Genomic DNA, 23158 nt, shown 5'->3' on the forward strand with positions numbered 1-23158 from the left:
GCCTTTTGAGAGCGATGCAATGGGTTAGGACGGGGTCTTCCAGACTGCGGGCCGCAATTGCTTGCCAGCCACAAGCCCCAACGGTGCGCCTGAGATCAACCTAGAGCCTAAGTACGCTACAAAGAAGAGAGACAACATCACGACAAGACTTGCAGAAGTCGAGCTTGACTAGATGATACATGCGGCCATCCAAGAGAATCAGGCAACCAAGCCAGATGATGGTCGAACGATGAACGAGAAGGCAAGAGGCGCGACTTTGACAGGAACAACTGACGGCGGTGATGGCGAGTCCGGGGGACAGTCAGAGACAGTCAGATGAACAGATGCATGCCTCGTTAATCCAACTCTGGAGACATGGGGTGTTGGTGCTTCCATAGTTCACGTAGTCACGAAAACACCGAATAATGTGATGATGGATGGTGGTACAGAATCTAACTACCTGACCTTGCTCACATATTGTGGCACCTTGGATGATGTGCCTGTCCATGGAATCGTCACCGCCGCCCTCCTCCAGGTATCCAAGTATCCAGGTCTCTTTGACGCCCTTCCATACTACTTCCCGTGACCATCATCACCAAGTAATAATAAAAGTTGGAAGCAACTGTAGCCTGCTCAAGCAGGCTACTACCATTGCAGAGTCGACCTGGGAATCCTCTCTTGCCTCCCCACCCCGACAGCCTGATCATAAGCAAGCCCCCGAGCCCTGAGCCCTGCAGCATCCTCCTCGCTTTTGCCAACACACCTTTCGAGCCAGACTCGAGGACCCTTCCACGCCAGAAGTCGGCACCAAGAGCTAGTTGCTCGATACACATAACCCACCAACGCCATAGCTATGCGTCACACTAATAGGAAAAAAGGAGCGTAAACGTGTGGATTTATAACACACAAGAGGCAGCAATTGAGCCCGAAGAGGGCCTTAAATGCAGAGTATCGTCATCATTTCGAGCTGTCTTGCTTGAAACTGCGCTAAAGGAACGTCGGGATCGGAGTATGCAGTGGCAATGTCGCCTTTCGAAGGTTTAGAGGAGGGATGCAGATCGATATAGAGGATTATGACGGGTAGGATTCGATAGTGTTCGATGGCTCAGGATCGTCGGTATGCGTTTCATTCCATCCAATTCTGACCATTCCAGTCCCCGTAAGATTAAACAAGCCGGATGAAAGCAAACATCGAATCAGGCCAAGTTCGATGATTTCGAGTCCCTATCTGGATTCCGCACCTGCCAAGTCATTAGTACCAGTGCGCGGGAAGCACTCGGTCTGACTTACCTGCAATATCCTCCTTGAAAAGTCGCGTTCATCAGCAATACTTCCAATGCTAGGTCGGCGGTGTGAGAAGACTGAAGGGTCAAGTCGCTGGTCGGTTTTGTCCGACTTTTGGGATCCGACAAACGAGCTGACAGCAGCATTGCGACGATGCTCCTCTTCGATCTGGCGATTTCTCCGACGCTTCATGAACAGAATCACACCACCGATGATTGCAGCGAGAGCAATGACTCCAACCACAACGCCGACAGCGATTCCGACCTTGTTGGGTCCACCTGAAGATGACGATTTTGAATCCGCATCGGAAGAGGCTGTTACAACGATGGTCTGGCCAGCTTTGGTTATGACAGAAGGTTGTGTGGTTGATGGGCCGTCCGAAGCCTGAGTTGTGGTAGGATGAGCTGTCGTTGCGATGGTAGTACTATTGGGAGCAGTGTCGATATCGGCGGTCAATCCAGTGAGATAGACTTGCCAATAGCCCAATCCACCACAAGTTTGTTGATCAAACCCATTGCATGGAGAGTCACATTTGCTCTTGTCCACCTCTTGGTCAAGAGACGGGAGTTCATCACCACAATAACACGTAGACCCACCCGTAATGGCCATGACAGCCTTGTTCAGGCCCACACATTGTGTCTGACAGTAGCCAGAAGTCTGAAAGGTCCACGTTCCTTGTTCAACCAGAGGATTCGGATGTTGGTAGCAGCCCAGTGTAGTAATCGACGCAGGGGCAGTTGTTGCTGTCTGAGCGATTACGGGACTTGACCAAAAGACCATGGCCGTAGCCAGGGCGACGGCGCGAAATAGTGATCGAGTCATGTTTGTGTAGTTGTTTTTATGTGCCAAAGTGGCCGGAGGGAGGAGAAGAGCACGAGTCCTTCAACACAAATGTGAGAAGATGTCGGTGCTCGGGTCGTTCAGGTGATGATTGCCACGTCTCATCCAAGGTCGACGACGAGACAGGAGGTAAGAACGAATTAGCCAAGGTGTAGTTGCGGCTGGTGAGATTAAATCAGGGCGTGTTTGTCGGTGTGACTGCAACCTCGCACAACAGGTGAAGTAGGGCGTGGCGACCAGTTTCTTTGTCACTCCTTACAGCAGTGGCCTGCACTGCTATTTCCTTTGCTCTTTTGTCGTCCTTCTTTGGCAACCCGCGTATGGGATGTAGAATGTTTTGTGAAGCCGGTCCGATAGAGGTCTCGAGGTCAGGTCAGGGCGGTTGAAAAGGTAGACGGCTCGAAGCCGATCTTGGCTGGGAATGTGGGTTGTTTCAAAACTCGACGCAAAGACCCCCTGAAGACGGGCACAAGCAGTAATGTAGCTAAGCGAGTGTGTGAAGAAGGATGTACGGGTGAGACGACACTGTTGTCACGAGACAGTGTTTTGGCGATAGGCTTGCCTCGATGGCGATGTGGTTGAGGTTGTTGAACTGCTGCTCTCTCAAAGGAATGTGAGGTGTGAGGTGTGTTGTGGTGGTGGAGGAGGGAGAAGATTGGAAGTCGGGCCCAGGTGGAAGAGCTGGAGTGACCGAGCGCAGTTCATCCAGCTGCCTTGCCTGTCAATTGTCAATTAGCCGCAGGGAAGAGAGCGGGTAGAGGTCCAACCCCGTCCGAGAAAGGCGCGGAGGCGCAGTCTACGATGTGCGCGTACAATTGGACGCTGCGCGAGGGTGGATGCCACGGTGGACGCGCAACATGAGAGTCGACTTGACCGAGAGATTTCTTTCGAGCAGGGGTGGCACGACGAGGTGGTATCCGTCCTCTAGAGTCTGTGTGAGCAGAGTAGAGTACTAGAGAGCAGAGGAGCGTCCAGTTGTGGTGGTGGAGAGGAGGCCGGGCTGAAGGCAGAAACACGTCCAACTCAAAGGCCCCCTCGGAAATTGCTTTCAGGGCCGTCTAGGCACGCTTTGGGCATGGTGGCAACCCACACTTAGCTGTCTTGGTTAAGGCGGGTGCCGGCCGCTCTTCGATGACGCCTGTTAGCGGCTCCCCCAGGCCTAAAGGCTCCAGGGCGCCGGCCCACGCACCAACAACAGCGCTTGTCCAGTGCCTGGCGTTGCTCTCTTTTTGTCCTTCCAATCTGCTCTCATCAATAGTCCTCTGCTCATTAAACACCAGGATCCGTCCTCCGTACCCTTCCTTATATTGATGATTGTAGGAGGTGTCACGTTATTGAAGTTTGCCACGTTGTTTGATTCTATTTTGACTCACTTAGGCCAGGGTTTTGTTCGATTCCATCCTGGGTGCCACAGCCAGCCGATGCGCAGGAGAAAAACAAAAACACGCCCCCCTGTCGCTACGACGCTGGGCGACGTGACGTGGGAAGGTTTCTGCTTTCTCCCCCGATCGGCAGCATCCCCAGGCACCGATGCATTGTTCCTGCATTGGCGGGCAGCCGGAGGAATACTCCCAAACACCCCTACCCCTGCCCCTACCCCTACCTGCAGACTCTAGAGTACCTACTTACTCCCCTAGGGCCTACCCATTAGCTGGTGTGCCGCTAGCGTCGCGTCCAATGGTGTCTGATCCCGACTCGAACGGCTGCTTCAAAACCCTGCATCGCTGTTTCCCTTCTCCCCTCGGATCAGCTGAAGAGAACCCCTGTCATCCTCATGGCAGTCGATGGCGTTTTGTGGCTTGTAGGCCGCCTGTGAATATCATACTCCGTATGCAAAGATAGGAGGGCGCGATCGGTGGGCCTTGCAAGGCTCCCATCTGCGAGACTAGACCAAGATTACTACCACAAAATGTTATTTTAGAACGATGATAAAATGTCCAAATCATGAATGAATCGGGCATGCTTTGTACACTAGAAGTGTAGTTAAAGACAACACCTTCCAAGGGTGCTGACCCTTCGCTGCTGTCAAGGTCGCCAGTCTAGATAATGCTCGATCATGGTGGCAAGCTCAACTGAGTCTCCTCGATTGTGCTCAGGACCTGTCCAGTAGATTTCGAGTCTCCTGAGAGTCAAGAGGGTTGGCGAGGCCCAGGCGATCTCAAGCTTTCAGCCATGTCTGACCACAGGGCCCGACTACGAACAAGCCACCAACCACCGCGCCCCATCCGTCGCTACCTTTCCCGAAGATCCACCACTTCGAACTCCATTCCCTTAGCCTCGACCACGTGTCCCGGTCGCACTGCGTCGGTGTAAATATCCTCAACGTCGTGAGGATGGAAGATTCCTGGTTGATTACAGCTGAGAATAGCTTTCTTTCCCGGAGGATCCGTCAGCCGGTAAACTCCCCAGTCACCTCCGTGCATTGTATCTCCTTTACTAGGCGCGCATACAATTGCAACGCTTTCGGCCAGCATCATCTGGTACCCAGCGTGAGTGTGCAAGTCCCTACTGCTCATGAAGCATGTCTGAGTAGGATGGGTGTGGATCCATCCGAGAATCATGAGATCTTCAGAATCAACATAGTCGAACAGTTGTGATTCGTTCGTCATCTCACAAGTATCCGAAGTTGCCGTCTGGGATGGAATGATAAGTCGACTGATGAAGAATGCGTTTGCGATCAGGGTGCCCCCGAGAAACCCGCAGGTCTCCAGATTGGCCAGCGTGTTTTTGTGCGCAAGTCTCAAGAAGGTGGTCCGCAACGTGGGAGGCAGGAAGATCGTTCGGAGTGGCGTACCATTTTCCAAGTACGCAGCCGGAGCGAAGGTATGCACAGGTTCAGGTGTCGCCGACCTAGATGCAATTTGTTCTGGCACTTTCTCCGGCCTTGCTGGTGGTTGAATCACGATGCTACCCGGTTTCGGCGGGATTACCGGCGGAGGAACCGGAAGCTCTCCCTGAGCAAGAGGTCGGGGCCCTTGCGGCACTGGAAGGCCCGGCACCAGTTGCGCATGGTGTGAAGGAATGCTGGGGTAGTTGTAAGTGAGGTTGTTGGCTGCAAAGGCCCGAGGACGGCTCTCCGAGTCCAGCGAACCGGGCTGCGTCCTTCCTTCGACTCGAGCACGGATTTCTTGCAGCCTCCGCGAAAAGTCATCCCCATCAGCAGCTGATGTCGGGGCAGTTTGACGATTAGCTGCTCGTCGGGAAATCTCCTTCTGGGCTAATCGCACTGCAAGGTCCTGATGCTCATACGCTTTGAGCGGTTCGGCTCTCTGGTCCAGCGCTGGCTGTTGGCCCCTGTAGTCACCGTAAGACTGAGTCTGTGTATGTGCACTCCTTCTGGCCTCCCTCTCTTTCAAAATTCTGACGTAACGTTCGTATCTCTCGTTTATCCGGGGCTTTATCAGATCAAGCACTTTTAGATTCTGGTTAACTTCTTTCTCCGCCTCTTTCAGCAGCAGCCTGTTGGCCTTATCCCGTGCTTGTGGATGGGCGGGTAACTGGGACAGGATGAGATGGGCATGTCGAAAGAGGAGGAGATAGGTCGTTTCTTCATCTCCCTCGCGCACGTATATCTCTGCCTACAGTGAGCGTCAGTTCTGCTCAGCGTTGGGCGAAGTCGAGACTAGCTACCTCTTTCAACATCGCCTGGGCTGACCGTAGCCAGTAGCGGAGGGGGATCGAGGCATCATACTCGTAGTCTTGTGCCTCCTTTGTTATTTGCTGGACATTTCGAGGCGGGTGTAACAAGCTCAGTCTTCCCTGAGGACCGGACATCATGCAGGTCAAAGAAGGGGAGGTCTTGCTGGGGGGCTGTCATGAGTGTTCCAGCAAGGAATTAGCCAGTGTCAATGGGCGAAGATTGCCGGAGCGAGGTTCCTGAGCAGATGGGCGACCTCTCCCCGGCGTGTATGTGTATGCACAAACGCCAGACTGGGCAATGGGTAGGACGAGTTGGCCCTCTCATCCTGCTGGACGTTGGGGGAATCGCAAGATGGTGTAGAGAACGCCGCAGTCACTGGCAGGCGTCACTCATTCAAGTTTTGAGAAGGGAAGGTGTGCCGACACAGAACCCCGGATGACTAATACTCCGTCCACACCGCTAACATCATCGATATCCCTACGTACTATCAATACTCCTTACTGCGTACTCCACACAAGCATTTGCAAGAGACCCTGGTCGAGGATCTGCTGATGATGGTCGTGCTCGAGTTGACCTCATTGTGCGACGTCGCAGGCTTAACAATGCTTGACCAATGACCGCAGTCAGGCCCTCGACCCGACCGGATGACTGCCTAGCAAGCGCGTATCGATCGTCCAATTCATTTCAAAGCATTGCTGTCAATAATGCTGTAAGTGGCACCTAAGTGGTCTGTCCAGATACGCCACATATTAGTAAAAAGAAAGAGGCACGTACCCCGCAGTCGCAGCAAAAGGTGAGCCCTTCTACCGATAAATACTCTCACTCTTCAGATCTTTTGCAAGTCGAACAAAACAAACCCCCCTATCTTTGTCGTTCATCATGTCTGCTCCAGTACAGCCATATCAGATCTCTATTCCAGACTCACAAATCCATGACCTCAGTGAGAAGCTCGAAAAGGCTAGATTTCCGGATGAGCTAGAGTCAGCGGAATGGGACCTAGGAGCACCTCTCGCTGATGTCCAGCGTTTGACAAAGTTCTGGCGTGACGACTTCAGCTGGCGCCGGGCCGAAGCCGAACTGAACCGTCTTCCTCAATTTGTGACATCGATCCAATGTGAAGGATACGAGAGTCTCAGGATACATTTCCTGCACCAGAAGTCAAGCGTCAAAGGGGCAACCCCGCTCCTTTTCGTGCATGGCTGGCCCGGACACTTCCTCGAGGCCAGCAAGATCATCGAGTCGTTATCATCGGGAAGCGATGCCAACCAGGTTTCCTTTGACGTTGTTGCACCGTCCCTGCCGAATTTCGGCTTCTCCGAGGGCACCAAGAAACGAGGATTCGCCCTCGAACAGTATGCCGAGACGCTGCATAAGCTGATGTTGCAGCTGGGGTATGATCAATACGTCACTCAGGGCGGTCGGTCTCCCATTTCCCTTCTACAAATCCAGCTCTCCTGCTGACAAGGACAGGCGATTGGGGATATTCCATTACCCGAGCAATGTCCCTACTGTACCCTCGACACTGCAAAGCCACTCATTTCAACATGGACATGGGGTCGAAGCCTACATTCCTCAAGAATCCTCTCTTGGCCGCCGAAGCAGCCATCCGGCCACTCTCGACACGGGAGAAAGAAGGTGCTGCACGCACTGAATGGTTTCTCCAAGAAGGCTATGGTTACAACCTGCTGCAGTCGACCAAGCCCCAGACCTTGGGCTACGCTCTAGCCGACAGCCCTGTAGCCTTGCTGTCGTGGATCTATGAGAAACTGCACGACTGGACGGACGCGTATCCTTGGACCGACGAGGAGATCTGTACCTGGGTCAGCATCTACTGGTTCAGCACCGCCGGCCCCGCGGCGAGTTGCAGGATCTATTACGAGATAGGCCGTCGCGGGCCGTGGGGTGCGCGCATCACGCACGACAAGATCCGAGAGTGGCAGTCCGCGGTCAAGATTGGCATCAGTCATTTCCCGCGCGACATCCACGTGCTTCCCAGCACCTGGACGAGAACCGTGGGGAATTGTGTGTTTGAGAGGGAGCACGCTACGGGCGGCCATTTTGCCGCATGGGAGCGACCCCTAGATATTGTAGCCGATCTGCGAGACATGTTTGTCAAGGGAGGTGGCGCATATGGAGTAGTTGACGGCAGAGACGGTTATTGATTGATCAGTGGCGCTCTCCTCTGCTCAAAGAGCTGTGTCGGGACCGGAATCATTCATTACTCGGCTGGACTTCTGCATCTTGCTTCATTACATTATATGTAAATCCTGCTATCAATATATTTAAAAGCATGTGACCACTTAATATATTTGCAACTTTCTAAAATAATACAAGGATAAATACCTAAAATAACAGTAAATGAAACTAATCATTATTAAAAGCATTAAAAATCCTCTTCTATTCATATCTGGAAAATATTGTGATCGATTCTTAAAGAATATAGATCCAGCATGTTTTCAAAACTTGTTTTGCTAAGAGCTTCAAGAGTAGTATGGGCTTCTGCATCCGCGCGAACTTCACATTATCGTCCTTTGGAGCCTTCCGGTCTGCTCCCACCACTTCTGGCGGTTCCACTCGGCCCAGGCTGTCCTCCATCACTGTCGTCCTCATCTGGCTCGTGCCTCGGCAGCCCGAGGCCCATCATGCCCATGAGATTCCCTCCAGGGCCAGGTACCCCGGCTTGCGACCTGAGACTCTCCAGTAGATTCTTGGCGAGATTGACGTCGATCTCATTGTCGATGTCGTCGTCGTCAGAGGACAACTCCTCAACCTCATCATCGTCAGTGTGCACTGAACCCTTGATTGCCGGATCCTTGCCAGCGGCCTGTTTGGACGAGGAATTGAGATTCAAGACACCTGTCCCTCGAAGTTCCGCTTCCATCTGCTTCATGAAGTTCTGCATCTCTTCTTCATCTGCCTCGGAGCCTGACGTTCCCAATTCTTCAACGTGCCCCATATCATCAGGTGGCGGACGCAGTCCGGACCGATTGGCGGGATCCTGTGCACTGGGCCCAAGTTTGCCCGTCATCATCTCCTTCATCACCTCGGGTGGTATCCCCATCATTTCCTGCATCATTTTGGTGAATTCATCTTCCCCGAAACTGGCGTCTTTATCTTCATCAATGTCGTCGTCGTCATCATCATCGTCGTCGGCCACGTCCTCATCACTGTCCTCGTCAAAGAAGCCAGCCCCTTCGGGCCCGGCCTGCTCATCATTCAGGAACTCCTCAAACTGTTTCACAATCCTCTGTAGATTCTCTTGAGCGGCTTTGTCTCCGAAACCGGGCTTCTTGCTCTTCTCGGCCTGTCCCTTCCGGCCAGCGAGCTCTTTCTCCAAGTCGTCGAAGCTAATATCAAGCCACTTCTCGTCGTCATCTCGCTGCTCCCAATTGTCAACGTCAGCATCAGAGGGCAGTGCTTCGTCGCCCGATGCTAGGTCATCCAGCAGCATCTTCATTTCTCTGACTTGAGGTCGATCCTGATATTGCGAATCCGTCAACAACATCTCCATGCCGCAAGTCACTTTCATCCCGGTCTCCACTCGAACGTATGCCTTCGCATCTGTCCGGGACGGCATGGCCCCGGTGAAGACAGCAGGCGGTGGGAAATCCTGTGACTTTAATTGTGCATATGCTACCCGAGGGAACTTGACACTGACATTCACAAAATCCTCCGGCTTGAGAATCATGTTGTTTTTGTGCTCCTTGCTTTGTAGTGGCTTCAAGGCAATGGGGTCTCGGAGATAGAATGCTTCGGCAGTCGGCGCGATGTAGGCTGGTTTCTGGTGGAGTAGATACGCCACCTTCCGCGGGAGAGTGATGATTGCGTGGTGCATATTCTCTGCAATCTGTGCAGGGTAATTCCTGAGTCGGAAGAAGGCTTCTTCCTCCATTCCTGTCGAATGCATCAACCTTCTCGGGTCTTGCGACAGTATATCTCTCGCCTCCGGAAGAGACAGCTTCTCCTCTGTTCGTTTTGAGGTCCTTGCACCACTGGCCGGTTTGATAATCTTCAATTGTCCATTGTTGATCCATACACGGTTCTCGGCCACATCAGGCTCCAACCAGGAAGGCAAAGTGCCCGAAGCCTCAATGAGAAGGAATTCGCCATCACTATCCGTGACTTTGACCCAGAGATCCGGGAATTTTCTCGTCAGCTCTCGGAGGAGCCAGACAATCACCCATTCATCTTCCACTGAATCGCCATACTCGGTTGTACCGCGCAGAAAACTTAGGCCTGGATGGATATGTTAGTATGGTCTGGCCTGCTCAGTCCACGCGATAACAGACCTCACCATCCTCTTTGCTTATCTCCAGAGAGAAGCCCTGACGCTGCCAGATATAATCCTTCAAATACTGCCGGTGGAGATCGGTTGCATACTTCTGTACCTCGCGGAGGCGCAGTCGGGGTTCGAACTCGTTGGTCGTATCGAGTGAGGGGGATATTATGTAGAGGGAGTATTCGATGCAGTCGTCGGGGAGCGCGGGCTTAGGGATGGGATGAAACGTAGAGCGAAACCAAGCAATGTCTTCATCAGTCGGCGGCATATCTTCCCTGATGCAGATGTGCGAGAGGCAGAGAACCACGAAATCGATGAACTCGAAGAAATGGAACAGTTGGAATCTGAGAATTGTCCAGTCCGCCAATCAGCATGCAATACTCGTGCCAAGGCGGGAGGGCGACGCTAATGCATGATAATGGGGTAGTGACCCAAAGTAGAAGGAACAAAACAATCCGCTCTGAGGCCGAAGCATCAAAACTCCAACCAGTTGTGCCCTGTTTACATCGCCAGCAGTATGTTTATTTGACGTTGGATTTGATATTGCTTTGGCGACCCTGAAGTGGGATTCTTTGGGCAACGGGAATTCTACCTCTGGCTTTGGAGCCCATCACCATCACCATCATGGATCAATACATCAATACTCCGCAAACAAACCAGGCCTCTCGTCTCAGTACTGGCTCTGACTTTCTGGCCACGCTGTCGCCCGAGAAGTCTTTCGCGGCGCCTGCACAGCATGGAGACCTGCTCAGTCAAATGAGGAACGCCAAAGGCCATGGCATGAACCTCAAAACTCCCCGAGCTGGAGCACCTCGAGACCCTCTACGACTGCTCCCGAACGGCAACCAGCGCCGGTCCGAATTCACCCCCATCATGGGCAGCGCCATGAGGAACAACATTGCCCGTCGCCTTTCTAGCAAGAAGTCAGGCTCGCAAACCCCTCTTACATACCTTAAAGATGGCTATACCCCGGCGCAGCAGAGACTAGCCGACCTGTCAGCGCTCGAGGCCGAGAACACTTCGAGCTCTGCAGGCAATGCTGTCGACTACACCCCGATGCCGCAGCAGATCAGCAGTAGCGCTCACAGCACACCTCTCGCGCCCCTTCCCGGACGCGACGCTGGCGGCCTCGTTAATGACGGGAATATGATGACATTGCGAGAACAAGAAAACATCATTGACAAGATTGAGAAAGAGAACTTCGGGTTGAAGATGAAAATCCATTTCTTGGAAGACGCATTATCCAAGCGTGGAAACGAGTTCAACCAGGCTGCGCTGAAGGAAAACACCGACTTGAAAGTGAACAGGATCACAATGCAACGCGAACTACACAAATTCAAGAAGAATATTGCGCAAGCTGAACGAGATGCAGAGATCTACAGGCTGCAGCTTGAACAGTACAAAGAACGAATCCGCCAGAGACAAGTGGATGAACATCTCCGAACTGAACTGGAATCCCTCCGTTCCGACCTCCAGGCCAGAGACAACCAAATCAAAAAATTGGAGGCGGAGAAGGGACTGACGGCCAACCAGGAGCAATCAGAAATCCAGAAGCTCAAGGATGAGATTGAGGACTTGCAGACTGACCTTCGCGAGAAAGATCGCGCGATTGACGAGCGAGATGATCAAATCGACGGGCTCAAAATGAAGGCAAGCAAAGAATCCAATGACGCCGCGACGCTTGAGGATGAATTGGAGTCGGCGCGACAAGAAGTCGAAGACCTGAAAGAAAGTCTCGAGCGCGCGACGGCGGAAGCACAGGAAGCCAAAGAAACTCGGGAAGAGGCTCTTGAGGAGAAACGCAGAGCCGAGGAGGACCTGGATGAGCTTCGTGATGAGATGGCCAACAAGTCGTTCACGACCAAAGGCCTGAGTAGACAGTTGGAGGAGAAGGCAAACAAGCTAGAAGACGACTACCACGAGCTGCAAGAACGACACGATGCTGTGCAGGCCCAGTTGCGTGCGCAATCGGAGTCGGAGAAACAGCTAAGAGAGCGAATTCGCGAGATGGAGCGGGAAGGAGCGTCTGACCTTCGCAGGCTGCAGCAAGAGCTTGAGGTCTCTCAACAACAGCGCGACACCTTTGACCGCAAGCTCACCAACATGACGAAACAGCTCGAGGGCGTCGAACGAGAGTTACAGATCAAAGTTGATGAGAAGGACTTGCTCCAGACACGTCACGACGCTCTGACCAAGGAATCTGCCGACCTGCAGAAGGACCTCGACAAAGCCAAACGAGCCCTTCAAGACCTTGAAGATGCTCTAGACGAGGAGAGGCAGCGTTCTGCCCAGAACGACAACACACTGAGAACGCAGCATAAACACGAGATTGACCTCCTTCATGAGCAAATCGACGGACTGCACCGCGAAATCAATGCAAAGGACGGCGACCATGCGGCTGACGTGGAAGAATGGGAGTCCCAGAAGCGAACGCTTGAAGCGGCATCTCAAAAAGCGGAGGAGAAGGCGAAAGGCCTCCAACGCACAGTGGACAGGCTTCAAGATGCGCAGGGGACACTCAGTGGGCGCGAAATGAAGCTCCAAGAAGCCCTGGAGAGCGAGAAACAACGGCATCTGCAGGAGGAGAAGGTGCTCTCGAGACAGATTGAGGAACTCCAACAAGATCTTGCGGCGAAACGAAGCGCTGCGGACGAAAGCCGAACCGAACTGAGCAACGCCAGAGAAGAGCTTCGGATTTCCATTCGAGCACAAGCTGCTTTGAAGGAAACGGTGGCTGAGCTCGAAGAAGAGATCGAAGTGCTGCAGGCAGATATTGAGCAGGAACATGAATTTGCGCAGAGGCTGCAACAGAAGCACTCGTCCAATGCCGACGCCCAGGTACAAAACTTGCGACAAGAGAAGCAATCGATGCAAGAGGAGCTGGCGAAGGTCAACCTGGAATTGCGGGATGTCAGAACGGTTTTGAAAGCGGCTGAAAAGGAACGCGATAGTGTTGAAGCAAAACTAGAGACTGTCCAGAAGTCCAATGACGATACCTTCAACGTCGACCAAGAGAAGCGTGAGTTGAAGCGGCTCAAGGTAAAGCTTGAGAAGGATGTTGCACGCCTCACCACCGACCGGGACAAGCTCGCCGAAGCCAACCAGGCGCTGGAAGACGAGATCAACGCGGAACTTGAACGAGCCAGTGAAGAAGAGAACCGCCTGCAGGCGGAAATCGACTCGTTGCGCAACCAGAAACTTGCAGGTACGGAAAGCAAAGAGCGTGAGTTGACCTCAGCCAAGAACAAGATCGCTCGGCTGGAGGCCAGAGTGGAAGAGCTCGAAGCCCTGCTAGAGAATCGATCCAAGGTGATATCTTCTCCCGCGGCCGATGTTTCTGGACTGAAGCATGACCTGGCGGAGGCGAGAAAGAACGAAACGACAGCGGCCAAACGAGAGACAGAGCTGAAATCGGCAAACCGAGACCTAAAGATGCGGGTCAACGACCTAGAGCGAGAATTACACGAAGCCCGACTTGCGCAGTACAAAGCCAAATCTCCGTCTGCCTCTCCACCTCCCTCTCACTCGAAGGAGATGACACAAATGCGTCAGAATCTTGTGGAAGCTCAAGCTGAAATCAAGGTTTTGAGTTCGGAAAATCGTGACTTGAAGCGAGCATCTCGCCGAGCTTCGACGATCGAGAAAGAGCTTGACGACCTACAGAATCTGGTCAAATCCCGTACCGCCGAAGCAGAGGCACTCAGTTCAAGAGTCGCAGAGCAAAAGGAACTGGTCCATGATCTGCGGGAGCAGCTGAGTCGTCGACGTGAAGAAAAAGACGAAGCGGACAACATGTCGGAAGATATGCGCAAGCGTGAACGACAGATCAGAGATTTGAAAGCTGAAATCAAGCGCTTGCGGGCGGAGTACGAAGACACCAACGATATGTCGATGCGACTCTCGATTCGCGACAGTGAAGCTCGTGAAATGAAACAGCAACTTCGACGTCTTCGGGAAGAGCGCAGCCTGGCCAACCGGAAGGCTGATGCAGTCGAGAATGAACTAGAAGTCCTGCAGAGCAGATATGAAAGCATGCTTGAGAGACTGACATCGGGAAAGTCGAGCAAAGACGAGATCCGGGCGAAGGAAATGAAAGGGCTCATCAAGGAGATCATGTGGTTGAAGGCCAAGTGTAAGAGAGAGGAACGGCTCCGCAAAGACCTGGCCTGGAGCAAAGGCTTCCTGGAGCAATCCGAGGCGATGAGAGTTCAATGGTATGTTCAACTCCTTCCTTTTGCGGACTGCAGGACGCTGACCCGGTTGATAGTAACCAAGTTGATCTTCGCATCCTCGGCGAGATGGGCGTCTCTCTCGACAGCCGCAAGTACGAGGCCAAGTTGAAGCCGGTGCAGAAGTTGCGCGCGGGCGTCTTTGTGGTGATGGCGGCCATCCGCATGAGCAACATGGAGGAGCAATGGAGGGATGCCCGACTCGTGGGCGAGGAGTTGAAGCTGGTGCGAGCAAGGCAGACAAAGCCCCGATCGAGGGTCCGCATGCTGGAGGTATGAGGCCGCAGGCTGCGATGCGGTTCAAGTTGTCCTTTGAGTGTTTGACAGGCGTTTGGGTAGCATGACGACGTGACGACCGACTACGGAGTAGAATATCGTGACAAAAGGCGCCGAAGCAATGTTGCTGTAGGGATTTGTCTCGAGTGAAATGAACAGGATTAATATTCAATAACCATACCACCAAACTGGAGGTGAACAGGCGCAGGGGCGATCTCCGCCGAGGGCTTAGAGGCGCAGGCTGCTGGTGGACATCTCCTCCCCCAGTCATTAATATTCAAACATGGCTCTCGATTGATGTTCACTGCTCACTGCCCTGGCCCAGCGCCTCCCACAAACTTGCCTGCGCAGGGCCTCAGCCGGACCAGAGCCTAGACGAAAGAGTCAGACGAGGAAAGCCCTTTAGCCTCCAAAGCCCCTCTGGCAGCTGTAGGGCCTGAGGCCACCCCCCAAGCATGCCTCCCGCACCCACATACGATGCGACGGGGATCGAATACTACGAGATTCCCGACTTTGCCTTCTCCAACGGCACGACGCTGCACGATGTGCGGGTGGCATACCGCAGTTACAACGCGGCGTCGAGCGGCGGGGTGGTGCTGATCCCGACCTGCTTCGCCGGGCTCATCAACAGCACGCTCACGTTCACGGGTGGACCGAACGACGCGCTGGCCGGCTACCATGTGGTGGTGGTGGCGATGCTGGGCAACAGCGAGAGCTCGAGTGCGTCGAACAAGGCCTTCTTCCCGGCGCCCGGCGAGCTGCAGTACTCGGACGTGGTGCGGGCGCAGCACCAGCTCCTGACGCAGCATCTCGGCGTGCAGTCGCTCGAGGCGGTCGTCGGCTTCTCCATGGGTGGGCAGCAAGCCTACCACTGGGCGGTCATGTACCCGGGGTTCGCGAAGCGCGTGGTGGCCATCTGCTCGTCGGCCCGCACCAGCCTGCACAACTACGCCTTCCTCGAGGGCCCCGTGGCCGCGCTGACCAACTCGATCGACTACGTGGCCTGGCGCGCCATGAAGGACAAGGCCGCGCGCGGCGAGGCCGTCGGCGTCAACCTGAAGGAGGTCGTGCCCAAGCGCGGCCTGCGCGCCTTCGCTCGCGCCTATGCCGCCTGGCTGACCAGTGCCGCCTGGTTCCGCGAGAGGGCGTTCACGAGTCCCGCCTTCGGAGTCCAGACCGTCGAAGACTGGATCCTCGCCCGGGAGCAGGCCTATCTCCTCTGGGACGCCGAGGATCTGCTGGTGCTGGCGAGAATGTGGCAGATGGGTGATGTCGGCAGCGTCGGGGCCGTAGGCGGATGCGGATCGGAGCAGGAGCAGGAGCAGCAGGGCGAGGAGAACCACACGCCGTCGGCGTCGGCGCCAGTCAGCGTCAGCCAGCTCGGCGGCGCCATCCCCAACGACGACCTCTACATCAAGGCTCTGCAGAGCATCCAGGCCCGCGTCCTGCTCATGCCCTGCCGCACCGACCAGTACTTTCCACCCGAGGACTCGGAGATGGAGTTGAAGTACCTCAAGCATGGCCAGCTCGCCGTCATCGAGAGCTCGTGGGGCCATATGGCCGGCGGAGGCGTCAACCCCAAGGACGTGCAGTTTATGAACGAACAGATTGCCCAGTTCTTGAAGGATTGAATAAAGAAATAACTCTCTTGATGACATGAAGCACCAGCAACGACATGGTATGTGTTTGTTGGGTTGGGTTGGGCTGATTTGATTTGCGGGCATCCTATCAGGCCAATTCAAAATCAGAAAAGGGCATCAGTGGACTGCAGAGAAGACAGACCCTAAAGGCGTGAGACAGTGCTTGTGATTCATGATGAGAGATCTCATGGGTATAGGGGATCGAAGCCTCGCGGAGCCTTGGTCACGAGATACCATGTAATACATGTACATGTACCTTGCTAAGGTAGAGTTTCCTAGGGCCGATCCTGAGAAGCTGCCAATCCAATCCCCGATGCAACCATTGGGCGACGCAAAATTGTCGCAAAGGCAAGGCGAGATCATACACGTCGGTACAAACGTGGCTTGAAACATCCAATGTAACTCAGTGACAAGGAAAGCGGTAGTGTCTTCAAGAGTGGTGTGGGCAGGCATTTTCCAAATGGCCCTGGTGAGGTTGGTACCTATATACACTCGGTGTCAAGTATGGTTGCAATACCGACCCAACAACGTATCTCACTTTTCCCAACTCGAAAACCATCATGACCGGAAATGTCAGCAGGCATGGCGCTCGCTCAGGGTTGCCGATCAAAGGAAGGCTATGTCGACATCCCAGCCGTAAACTCCCGTGCCAAATATGCGCGTGCGTATATACATGATAGAAACACAATGGCTCCAATTTAAATCCGTAAATGCATCGAAACATCCCATCCGTATATGCTCAGTGGTCGCGTTGAAAAGAGTCTCCCGAGAGAAAGTGGCGAGTCGCCGGTCGCCCTCCACGTCAGTCATCGTAATTCTGCACCTGCCACGATAAGATCATCATCCACAGAAACAAAACGGCCAAGATGATGGACCAGGCAAAAGACGCCTTCCAACATGAACATATATTGTTCTGGGTCAGCCAGGCCAGCGTTTCTATCGAGACACCCGTGTACTCTTGTCCGGTGACATAGTTGTTGCAATTGCTGTTGACGTTGCCATCGCCGTACAGCTGGATGGCCGTTTCGATGAGCGTCGTCACCCACAACACAAAGAGGATGAAGGAGCCAAGGAGGATACCTCCAGGTATCAGCATGCGACGAGGGGCGAGGATGAGGATGATGATCAGAAACAAAATCGTCAGACCACCGACGACAACGGCGAAGGTAAAAAGCCTGTCGCAACACAAGCCCCAGAGTGTCAGTTTCCTAGTGTGGATGATCCGTTTTGACAGCACAGGGGTCGTGCACATACCAGGGAACTCCAACCCTCAATTGATTCTGCACGGAGATGAACCACGCATTTATGCCCAAGACCGTCGCAGCTCCGGCCAGGACTATGAAAATCCACAGATTCAATTGTACTTCCGGCCATCTATACCGTCTTCGGACTTCTCGTTCGCGGTAAATGGTCTCGGTCGCCATGCTGGAGGATGTGGAGGGACTGCACGGAGAGCACGGTGCGCACGGTGCAAGTGCGCTTTATGTGTGGAAACGTATGCTAGGGTGTCGGTATTAATAGTATGTGTATGGTGGTGGTGGTCGCTGGGATTGCTGGGAGTAAGCACTGGTATTGCGTACGCAGGCTATTGTTTGTTGTGGTGGAGGAGGGACAGCTTTCGGTGGACGGGAACGGGTAACGGCGATCGTGCTCGATGTGGCATATGTATAGAAGATATAGGCAGAGGGAGAGCGAAAGCGAGAGTGGCAGCAGCAAGTAGCTAGCTGTAGCTTAGGCTGCAAAGAGCGCAGCCTGAGGTACCCGAGGACAGACGTGGACTTCGACGTGGACGTGGTGAGCTTCGTCGAGGTGAGAGTGAGGGTGGGAGTCGAGTCAATCGCAGCCGGCCACGACGCGGCCTGTGAGCCTCTTGATGCCGAATCGAAAGCGGATGTTTGCCCGTTGGGGTTGGGGCCTCAGATTCCTTAGGCGTGTCTTCTCTCTCTGTGTTTGGCGGATCGCCGCAAAGTGCCAGCTGGTGGTGGATGGGTGGATGGTGGCTGGTGGCTTGGGGCAACCGGATTATCTATTCTCCGGGTTCGGATTCGGCCGTCAACCTTATTAACCTTGATCAGACATGCATGTTACGTACGTACATGTTTTTCTCCTGCCCTTGTGTACACTGGGCACTGGATACTGGACACTGTATGGACCTGTCTCAGGTTGAGTTCGCTTTCATTAATACATTCGTATTGGGATGGTGGCAGACATCTGAATCCTGCATCCCCAATGCCGGACAACTTCCACCATTTAGCGCCAGCCAAATCTTGGACCGCATTGACTGGTCCGGCATCCTGCTGCCTGCTGCCTGCTGCCTATTGCCTATTGTCTATTGACTATGGTCTTCCGACGCTGCTTAGCATTCGAAATTGCCTGAGGAGGCCCCAACGATTGCGGCTGCATGTTGAAGATGGTTCCGAACGGGCACGGGCGAAAGCTTGTGAAAGCGGGGCTTGAACTTCTGGATCTGACCAATATCCCATCAAGAAACGACAGGTACAGGTAGGCGGTGCTTCATGACAACCTGGCTTCCGTTCCTGTTGGTCGTCTGGTGACTGCGTCACATCATTCTACAACGTGAATGGACCACTGGATCACACTAATACCTGCAAGGCGTCGGTGGCTTGCCTGCGTCCAAGAAGCTAGACCCCCAGTGTTGAGACCGCTCTGATCTGACCGACTCTACATACGGATTCGCCATCATATCATCGAGAACTCTCTATAAGTTCTCGTGCAATTTCCATTTTCTCAACCCCTTCCTTCTCTCCTTTCACCATATTATGCTTTTCCAGACCTGTCTTCCCGTATGAACGGCACAACCCAACCCGTCTTTGACTCCAAACTATCTGATGTGACAAGGCTGTGCTACATCAACGGCTTTACAGTCCCAGTATTTCAAGTGTACTCAAGGATTGCTGAATTACATGCTATCCCCGCTATTTACCAGACGCACCACTACTGCAATCGGCCATGCCTAGCGATGGCAGACTTCAACAATCTGGCGACGATGTCGTCCCTCAATGGCCATACGACACTCACATCGATGAAAGCTATGAGTTCGGTTTGACTGCGACGACCTCCCTGGATCTCACACCACAGGCAATAGTACATCCCCAAAGTTTTGGACAGCTTGGCAGTCTCCCTACTCTGCAACATTTGCATTACAATGACCCACACGCGAGCTATATACTCGGGCCGTCCTTAATACCAAGCATGGACGTAGCCTCTTCATCTACGTCGAGGTTCTTGGACTTCTCCGGGTTTACAGCCGCGCCCGCGACTATGGCTCCTCTCACAACGACCCACACCAATGCTGACGCCGATGATCATATAGAGTCAATGATTCCTAGCTGCACACCGCTTTTGTCAGCGGATGCTGCAAATCCCGATCTTGAGGAGGATCAATGGAACGAATATGAACAAGTCCTGCGCCATCTACATGGCATGGCAGATAAGTCTCTCCAGGACATAATGGAATACATGAAACAGACCTTCGGCTTCGAGAAAAGGTAACAAGCACCACTGACAATTCTGATCTCCACAAAATCTCACAATCTGACTATGACTATCTTCCAGCGAAGGTCAATACAAGCGCAAATTCAAAAGCTGGGGCTTGCGCACAAATGTCAAAAGCCATGAATGGAAATTTGTGGCCCATCGTTTGCAGAAGCGCAAAAAGAGTGGCAAAAATGAGAGCAATGTTTATGCGCATGGCGTCTTGCAGCCCGCAAAGAGAGTCCGTACGGAGACGCGTCGCCATGGCTGGCAGAGCACCTCTGAAAGAATTGCCTCCGGTCAGTCAGACTTGTCCCATGAGAACACTGCAGCTTTGCTGACCATTCTTAGCCCAGAGTCCGAAGACACCAGAGGGCATTCAAGTTTTGACGCCGACAGACACCCAGAACAGTCGATTTGCGACTGATCTTGATCTTCTGTGGTACAAGGTTTCAATATATCAAGGTCTGGGAAATCTTAGTCGCTACGAGGCCCAACTGACATATCATGGGCGGCAGTTCCGAATCTCAGTCCAGGCTTGCTGGCTGTAAAAATAACAGGTGATTTGCGGCTCTCCAACGGCTGGAATGTGGTGCTTTCACCCAATGTGCCCACCCAAGTTGCTAATAAGCTCAACTCCTATCTCCGAGCCCTTCTTCCCAACACACCCGAAAACGAGCTTCAGGCCAGGCAGGACCCCCTTGCGGGAAAGGACCTGCTCACCTCACCAGCCGAGCTGGTCAAAATACTACTCTTCGCCATCTCGAACCATCTCACCGACGGTGAAGCTGTGGCAAAAGTCCTTAGCATGAACTCACGACCTTCCCAGGAGCGGGCGTTGTTGGATTGTCTCTCCATCAAAAACCCTACCCTGCAAGCCTTTGGAGAGAGGCTGTTCAAAGCGTCAATAATTCGCGGGCATTGTCGGCTGATGACCGAGTTTTTGAGGAGGGGTGCAGATCCGAACATCCGTATTACAAGGGAGGGGTGTTCTGCTCTTCGGCATTGCGTCGAAATAACTGATTTGATGTCTTGTAAGAAGTTGTTGGAGTTCGGCGCAGATGTTAATGCGATGTCAACGTTCGAGAATGCAGAGCATACCCCGCTACAAGCTGCCGCAGCAAGGGGGCATTGTGAGGTGGTCCGTTTACTGCTTCGATATGGAGCGGACCCCAATGCTCATTCAGCTGATTCTGGTGGCACAGCTTTGCAATGCGCATTACTCAAAAATGATGTGAGTTAGGCCTCACGCACTGAAATAATTCAGACCTTGCTGGAAGCGGGAGCGGATATAAACGGCCTAGACCGTTACAAGAACAACGTCATCACGATAGCCTTAAACAGGAATGGGCCTAAGGTGGTCCAGTTTCTTTTGCAGGCTGGGGCGGATCCATGCTTGATCAAAACGGACAAGCTCGGGAGAGTCCTGTTGCAGAAGGCAGTAACGAGACGAGATAGTGGCTTGCTCTGCCATGTGTGGACGCTTGGGAGCCCAGTTGAGAGATATCTCGATCTCAAATCTTCCTGGTTTTCTGGGCAGCGTGCTTGGGAACATTTGCAAGTGGCGACTGGCGAGACCATTTTGCTACTGTACGAATGCCTTTCGCAATCCAGGCCGCCGAAAGAGGAAGAATACTTCCGATCAGCAGCGAAAGAGGCAATACAACGAGGAGATCTGCACACCTTTGCGGGGCTCTTGAAAGCGGCGGGACGAGCTGAGATTGATCTGGACATACCGCCTGAACCTGGCGTTAGGGTTCGGGCTTGGATTGAGGGCTCCAGTGAGGAGTTCCGCTATTTGCTTGAAGCCGCTGCCGATTACAACGACAGCTCGATCGAAAGCTGTTTGGAGTGCGTCCTCGAACCACTAGTCCGACACAAGGACTACGAGACGTTCCATATGATGCTGCGAACCTATCGAACATGTTTTGCTACCACCGACAGCCATGCCGACGCCATCGGCCTTTTCACTGCGGCAAGTTGTGGCGATATGCTGCTGATGGAAAGCTACGTACTGGCTGGCGTTGATGTGAGCACACCCAGCATCGTGGGTACGCTGGGCTCCCCCCTTGAAGCGGTCGTGAGTTGTGAAAGGGGCGATTTCGAAGAGACTGATGAAGTCGCAGAAGGCCTCATCCGGTTCACCAGGGACGACATGGTCCGATGGCTGATATCCATGGGAGCGACGGTTGATGACAAGATTCTGAGAGCCATGATAAAAAGTGAAAACAGTTGCTATGTTGAAACATTCATCGAATCAGGTGTTGACCTCCTCCCTTCTCTGGACGTAATACGGACGCTGTTTCAAGAGAGGGACACTCGCGGCTCTGCCGATGACGTTGAGTCCCTCTTCCTGCTGCTCACCTATGACAGCTCGCTCGCCGCTACAAGATTTGGAAGCCTTGTGCTTTATGACTTGGTGGCAGACGACTATCACGACATAGCTACCCTCCTCCTTGAGACAGGCGGCGATCAATTTGATGTCAATTTTAACGATGGCACGCGCACCCTTTTACAAATTGCAATCATCGAGGGTGAGTTGGAATTGGTCCGGTGTCTACTTAAAGCAGGCGCGGATCCAGATGCAACTGCACGACAGGCTCGGACGCCTCTTCAGCTTGCTGCGGCAATGGGAGAAAAATTTGCCTCCTTCTTTGCGTGCCAGGCTATCCGGCTTCTGCTGGACAAAGATGCGGACGTTGACAAACGAGCCTATGGGGAATGGTCAGCATTACAATATGCATCAAGGTATGCGGATGGTAGAGCTCAAATGATCCTGGATGCGGGGCTGATGTGAACGCATGCCCGTCAATGGACGTTGGACGGACTGCATTGCAGGCTGCAGCAGAGTCCGGCAATGATGGAGTTGTGAAGATGCTGCTTGAGGCCGGTGCAGAGGTAAATGCACCGGCTTCTTGGTGCGGTGGACGGACTGCATTGCAGGCTGCTGCAGAGTCGGGCAACGATGAGGTTGTGAGGATACTGCTTCAGGTTGGTGCAGAAGTAAATGCACCAGCTTCTGAGGAGTATGGACGAAGTGCTCTGCAGGCAGCAGCAGAGCGGGGACGTTGTGAGACCGTGGAGTTACTGATTCGAGCGGGTGCCGATGTGAATCAGAAACCAGGATATAACGCAGGTGCCACTGCGCTACAGCTTGCTGCGATGGGCGGATACGTGGGCATTGCGGCATTGCTCATCGAGGCCGGCGCTGATGTCAACGCGGCTGCGCCGCCCGAGAACGGCAGAACTGCACTTGAAGCAGCGGCAGAACATGGCCGGATCAGCATGGTTGAGATGCTGCTTGCGGCGGGCGTGGAGACCACAGGAGCAGGCCGGGCACAATATCTCCGAGCGATCGAGTTCGCAAACAAAGGCAGCCACCGAGTGGTGGCTAACCTTTTGCAGGCACACGGGAACACGGGTGGCGGTGGCATGGACAGATAGAGAGATGAAATATTGTTTACTGTAGATTCGTTCTGCAGCACAAGGCTGAACA

General features: G+C 53.5%; 9 protein-coding genes across 9 annotated transcripts; 5 read left to right on the forward strand and 4 right to left on the reverse strand.

Annotated features, from left to right (window-relative positions):
- Window positions 1–1175: 1175 nt before the first annotated feature.
- Window positions 1176–2085, reverse strand: A1O3_01948 (uncharacterized protein; the record flags this gene model as incomplete). The annotated part of the gene is made up of 2 exons (XM_007732091.1): window positions 1176–1220; window positions 1270–2085. The coding sequence occupies 2 exons, from the start codon at window positions 2083–2085 to the stop codon at window positions 1176–1178; spliced, it is 861 nt and encodes a 286-aa protein (XP_007730281.1).
- A 2249-nt stretch (window positions 2086–4334) lies between these two features.
- Window positions 4335–5877, reverse strand: A1O3_01949 (uncharacterized protein; the record flags this gene model as incomplete). The annotated part of the gene is made up of 2 exons (XM_007732092.1): window positions 4335–5681; window positions 5734–5877. The coding sequence occupies 2 exons, from the start codon at window positions 5875–5877 to the stop codon at window positions 4335–4337; spliced, it is 1491 nt and encodes a 496-aa protein (XP_007730282.1).
- Window positions 5878–6622: 745 nt separating this feature from the next.
- On the forward strand, window positions 6623–7905 carry A1O3_01950 (microsomal epoxide hydrolase; the record flags this gene model as incomplete). The annotated part of the gene is made up of 2 exons (XM_007732093.1): window positions 6623–7160; window positions 7214–7905. 2 exons carry the CDS (start codon window positions 6623–6625, stop codon window positions 7903–7905), a joined length of 1230 nt encoding a protein of 409 aa, XP_007730283.1.
- Window positions 7906–8264: 359 nt separating this feature from the next.
- On the reverse strand, window positions 8265–10290 carry A1O3_01951 (uncharacterized protein; the record flags this gene model as incomplete). The annotated part of the gene is made up of 2 exons (XM_007732094.1): window positions 8265–9979; window positions 10038–10290. The coding sequence occupies 2 exons, from the start codon at window positions 10288–10290 to the stop codon at window positions 8265–8267; spliced, it is 1968 nt and encodes a 655-aa protein (XP_007730284.1).
- A 356-nt stretch (window positions 10291–10646) lies between these two features.
- On the forward strand, window positions 10647–14530 carry A1O3_01952 (uncharacterized protein; the record flags this gene model as incomplete). Its single annotated transcript, XM_007732095.1, has 2 exons — window positions 10647–14236; window positions 14290–14530. 2 exons carry the CDS (start codon window positions 10647–10649, stop codon window positions 14528–14530), a joined length of 3831 nt encoding a protein of 1276 aa, XP_007730285.1.
- A 452-nt stretch (window positions 14531–14982) lies between these two features.
- Window positions 14983–16158, forward strand: A1O3_01953 (uncharacterized protein; the record flags this gene model as incomplete). The annotated part of the gene is made up of 1 exon (XM_007732096.1): window positions 14983–16158. One exon carries the CDS (start codon window positions 14983–14985, stop codon window positions 16156–16158), a length of 1176 nt encoding a protein of 391 aa, XP_007730286.1.
- An 811-nt stretch (window positions 16159–16969) lies between these two features.
- On the reverse strand, window positions 16970–17591 carry A1O3_01954 (uncharacterized protein; the record flags this gene model as incomplete). Its single annotated transcript, XM_007732097.1, has 2 exons — window positions 16970–17342; window positions 17422–17591. The coding sequence occupies 2 exons, from the start codon at window positions 17589–17591 to the stop codon at window positions 16970–16972; spliced, it is 543 nt and encodes a 180-aa protein (XP_007730287.1).
- A 1858-nt stretch (window positions 17592–19449) lies between these two features.
- A1O3_01955 (uncharacterized protein) lies at window positions 19450–22459 on the forward strand (the record flags this gene model as incomplete). Its single annotated transcript, XM_007732098.1, has 5 exons — window positions 19450–19676; window positions 19744–19961; window positions 20014–20127; window positions 20181–20896; window positions 20930–22459. The coding sequence occupies 5 exons, from the start codon at window positions 19450–19452 to the stop codon at window positions 22457–22459; spliced, it is 2805 nt and encodes a 934-aa protein (XP_007730288.1).
- Window positions 22460–22473: 14 nt separating this feature from the next.
- On the forward strand, window positions 22474–23106 carry A1O3_01956 (uncharacterized protein; the record flags this gene model as incomplete). Its single annotated transcript, XM_007732099.1, has 1 exon — window positions 22474–23106. One exon carries the CDS (start codon window positions 22474–22476, stop codon window positions 23104–23106), a length of 633 nt encoding a protein of 210 aa, XP_007730289.1.
- Window positions 23107–23158: the final 52 nt, after the last annotated feature.

Source organism: Capronia epimyces, assembly GCF_000585565.1.
Source record: "Capronia epimyces CBS 606.96 chromosome Unknown aczIQ-supercont1.2, whole genome shotgun sequence".
In the NCBI taxonomy this organism is placed as follows: Eukaryota; Fungi; Ascomycota; class Eurotiomycetes; order Chaetothyriales; family Herpotrichiellaceae; genus Capronia; species Capronia epimyces.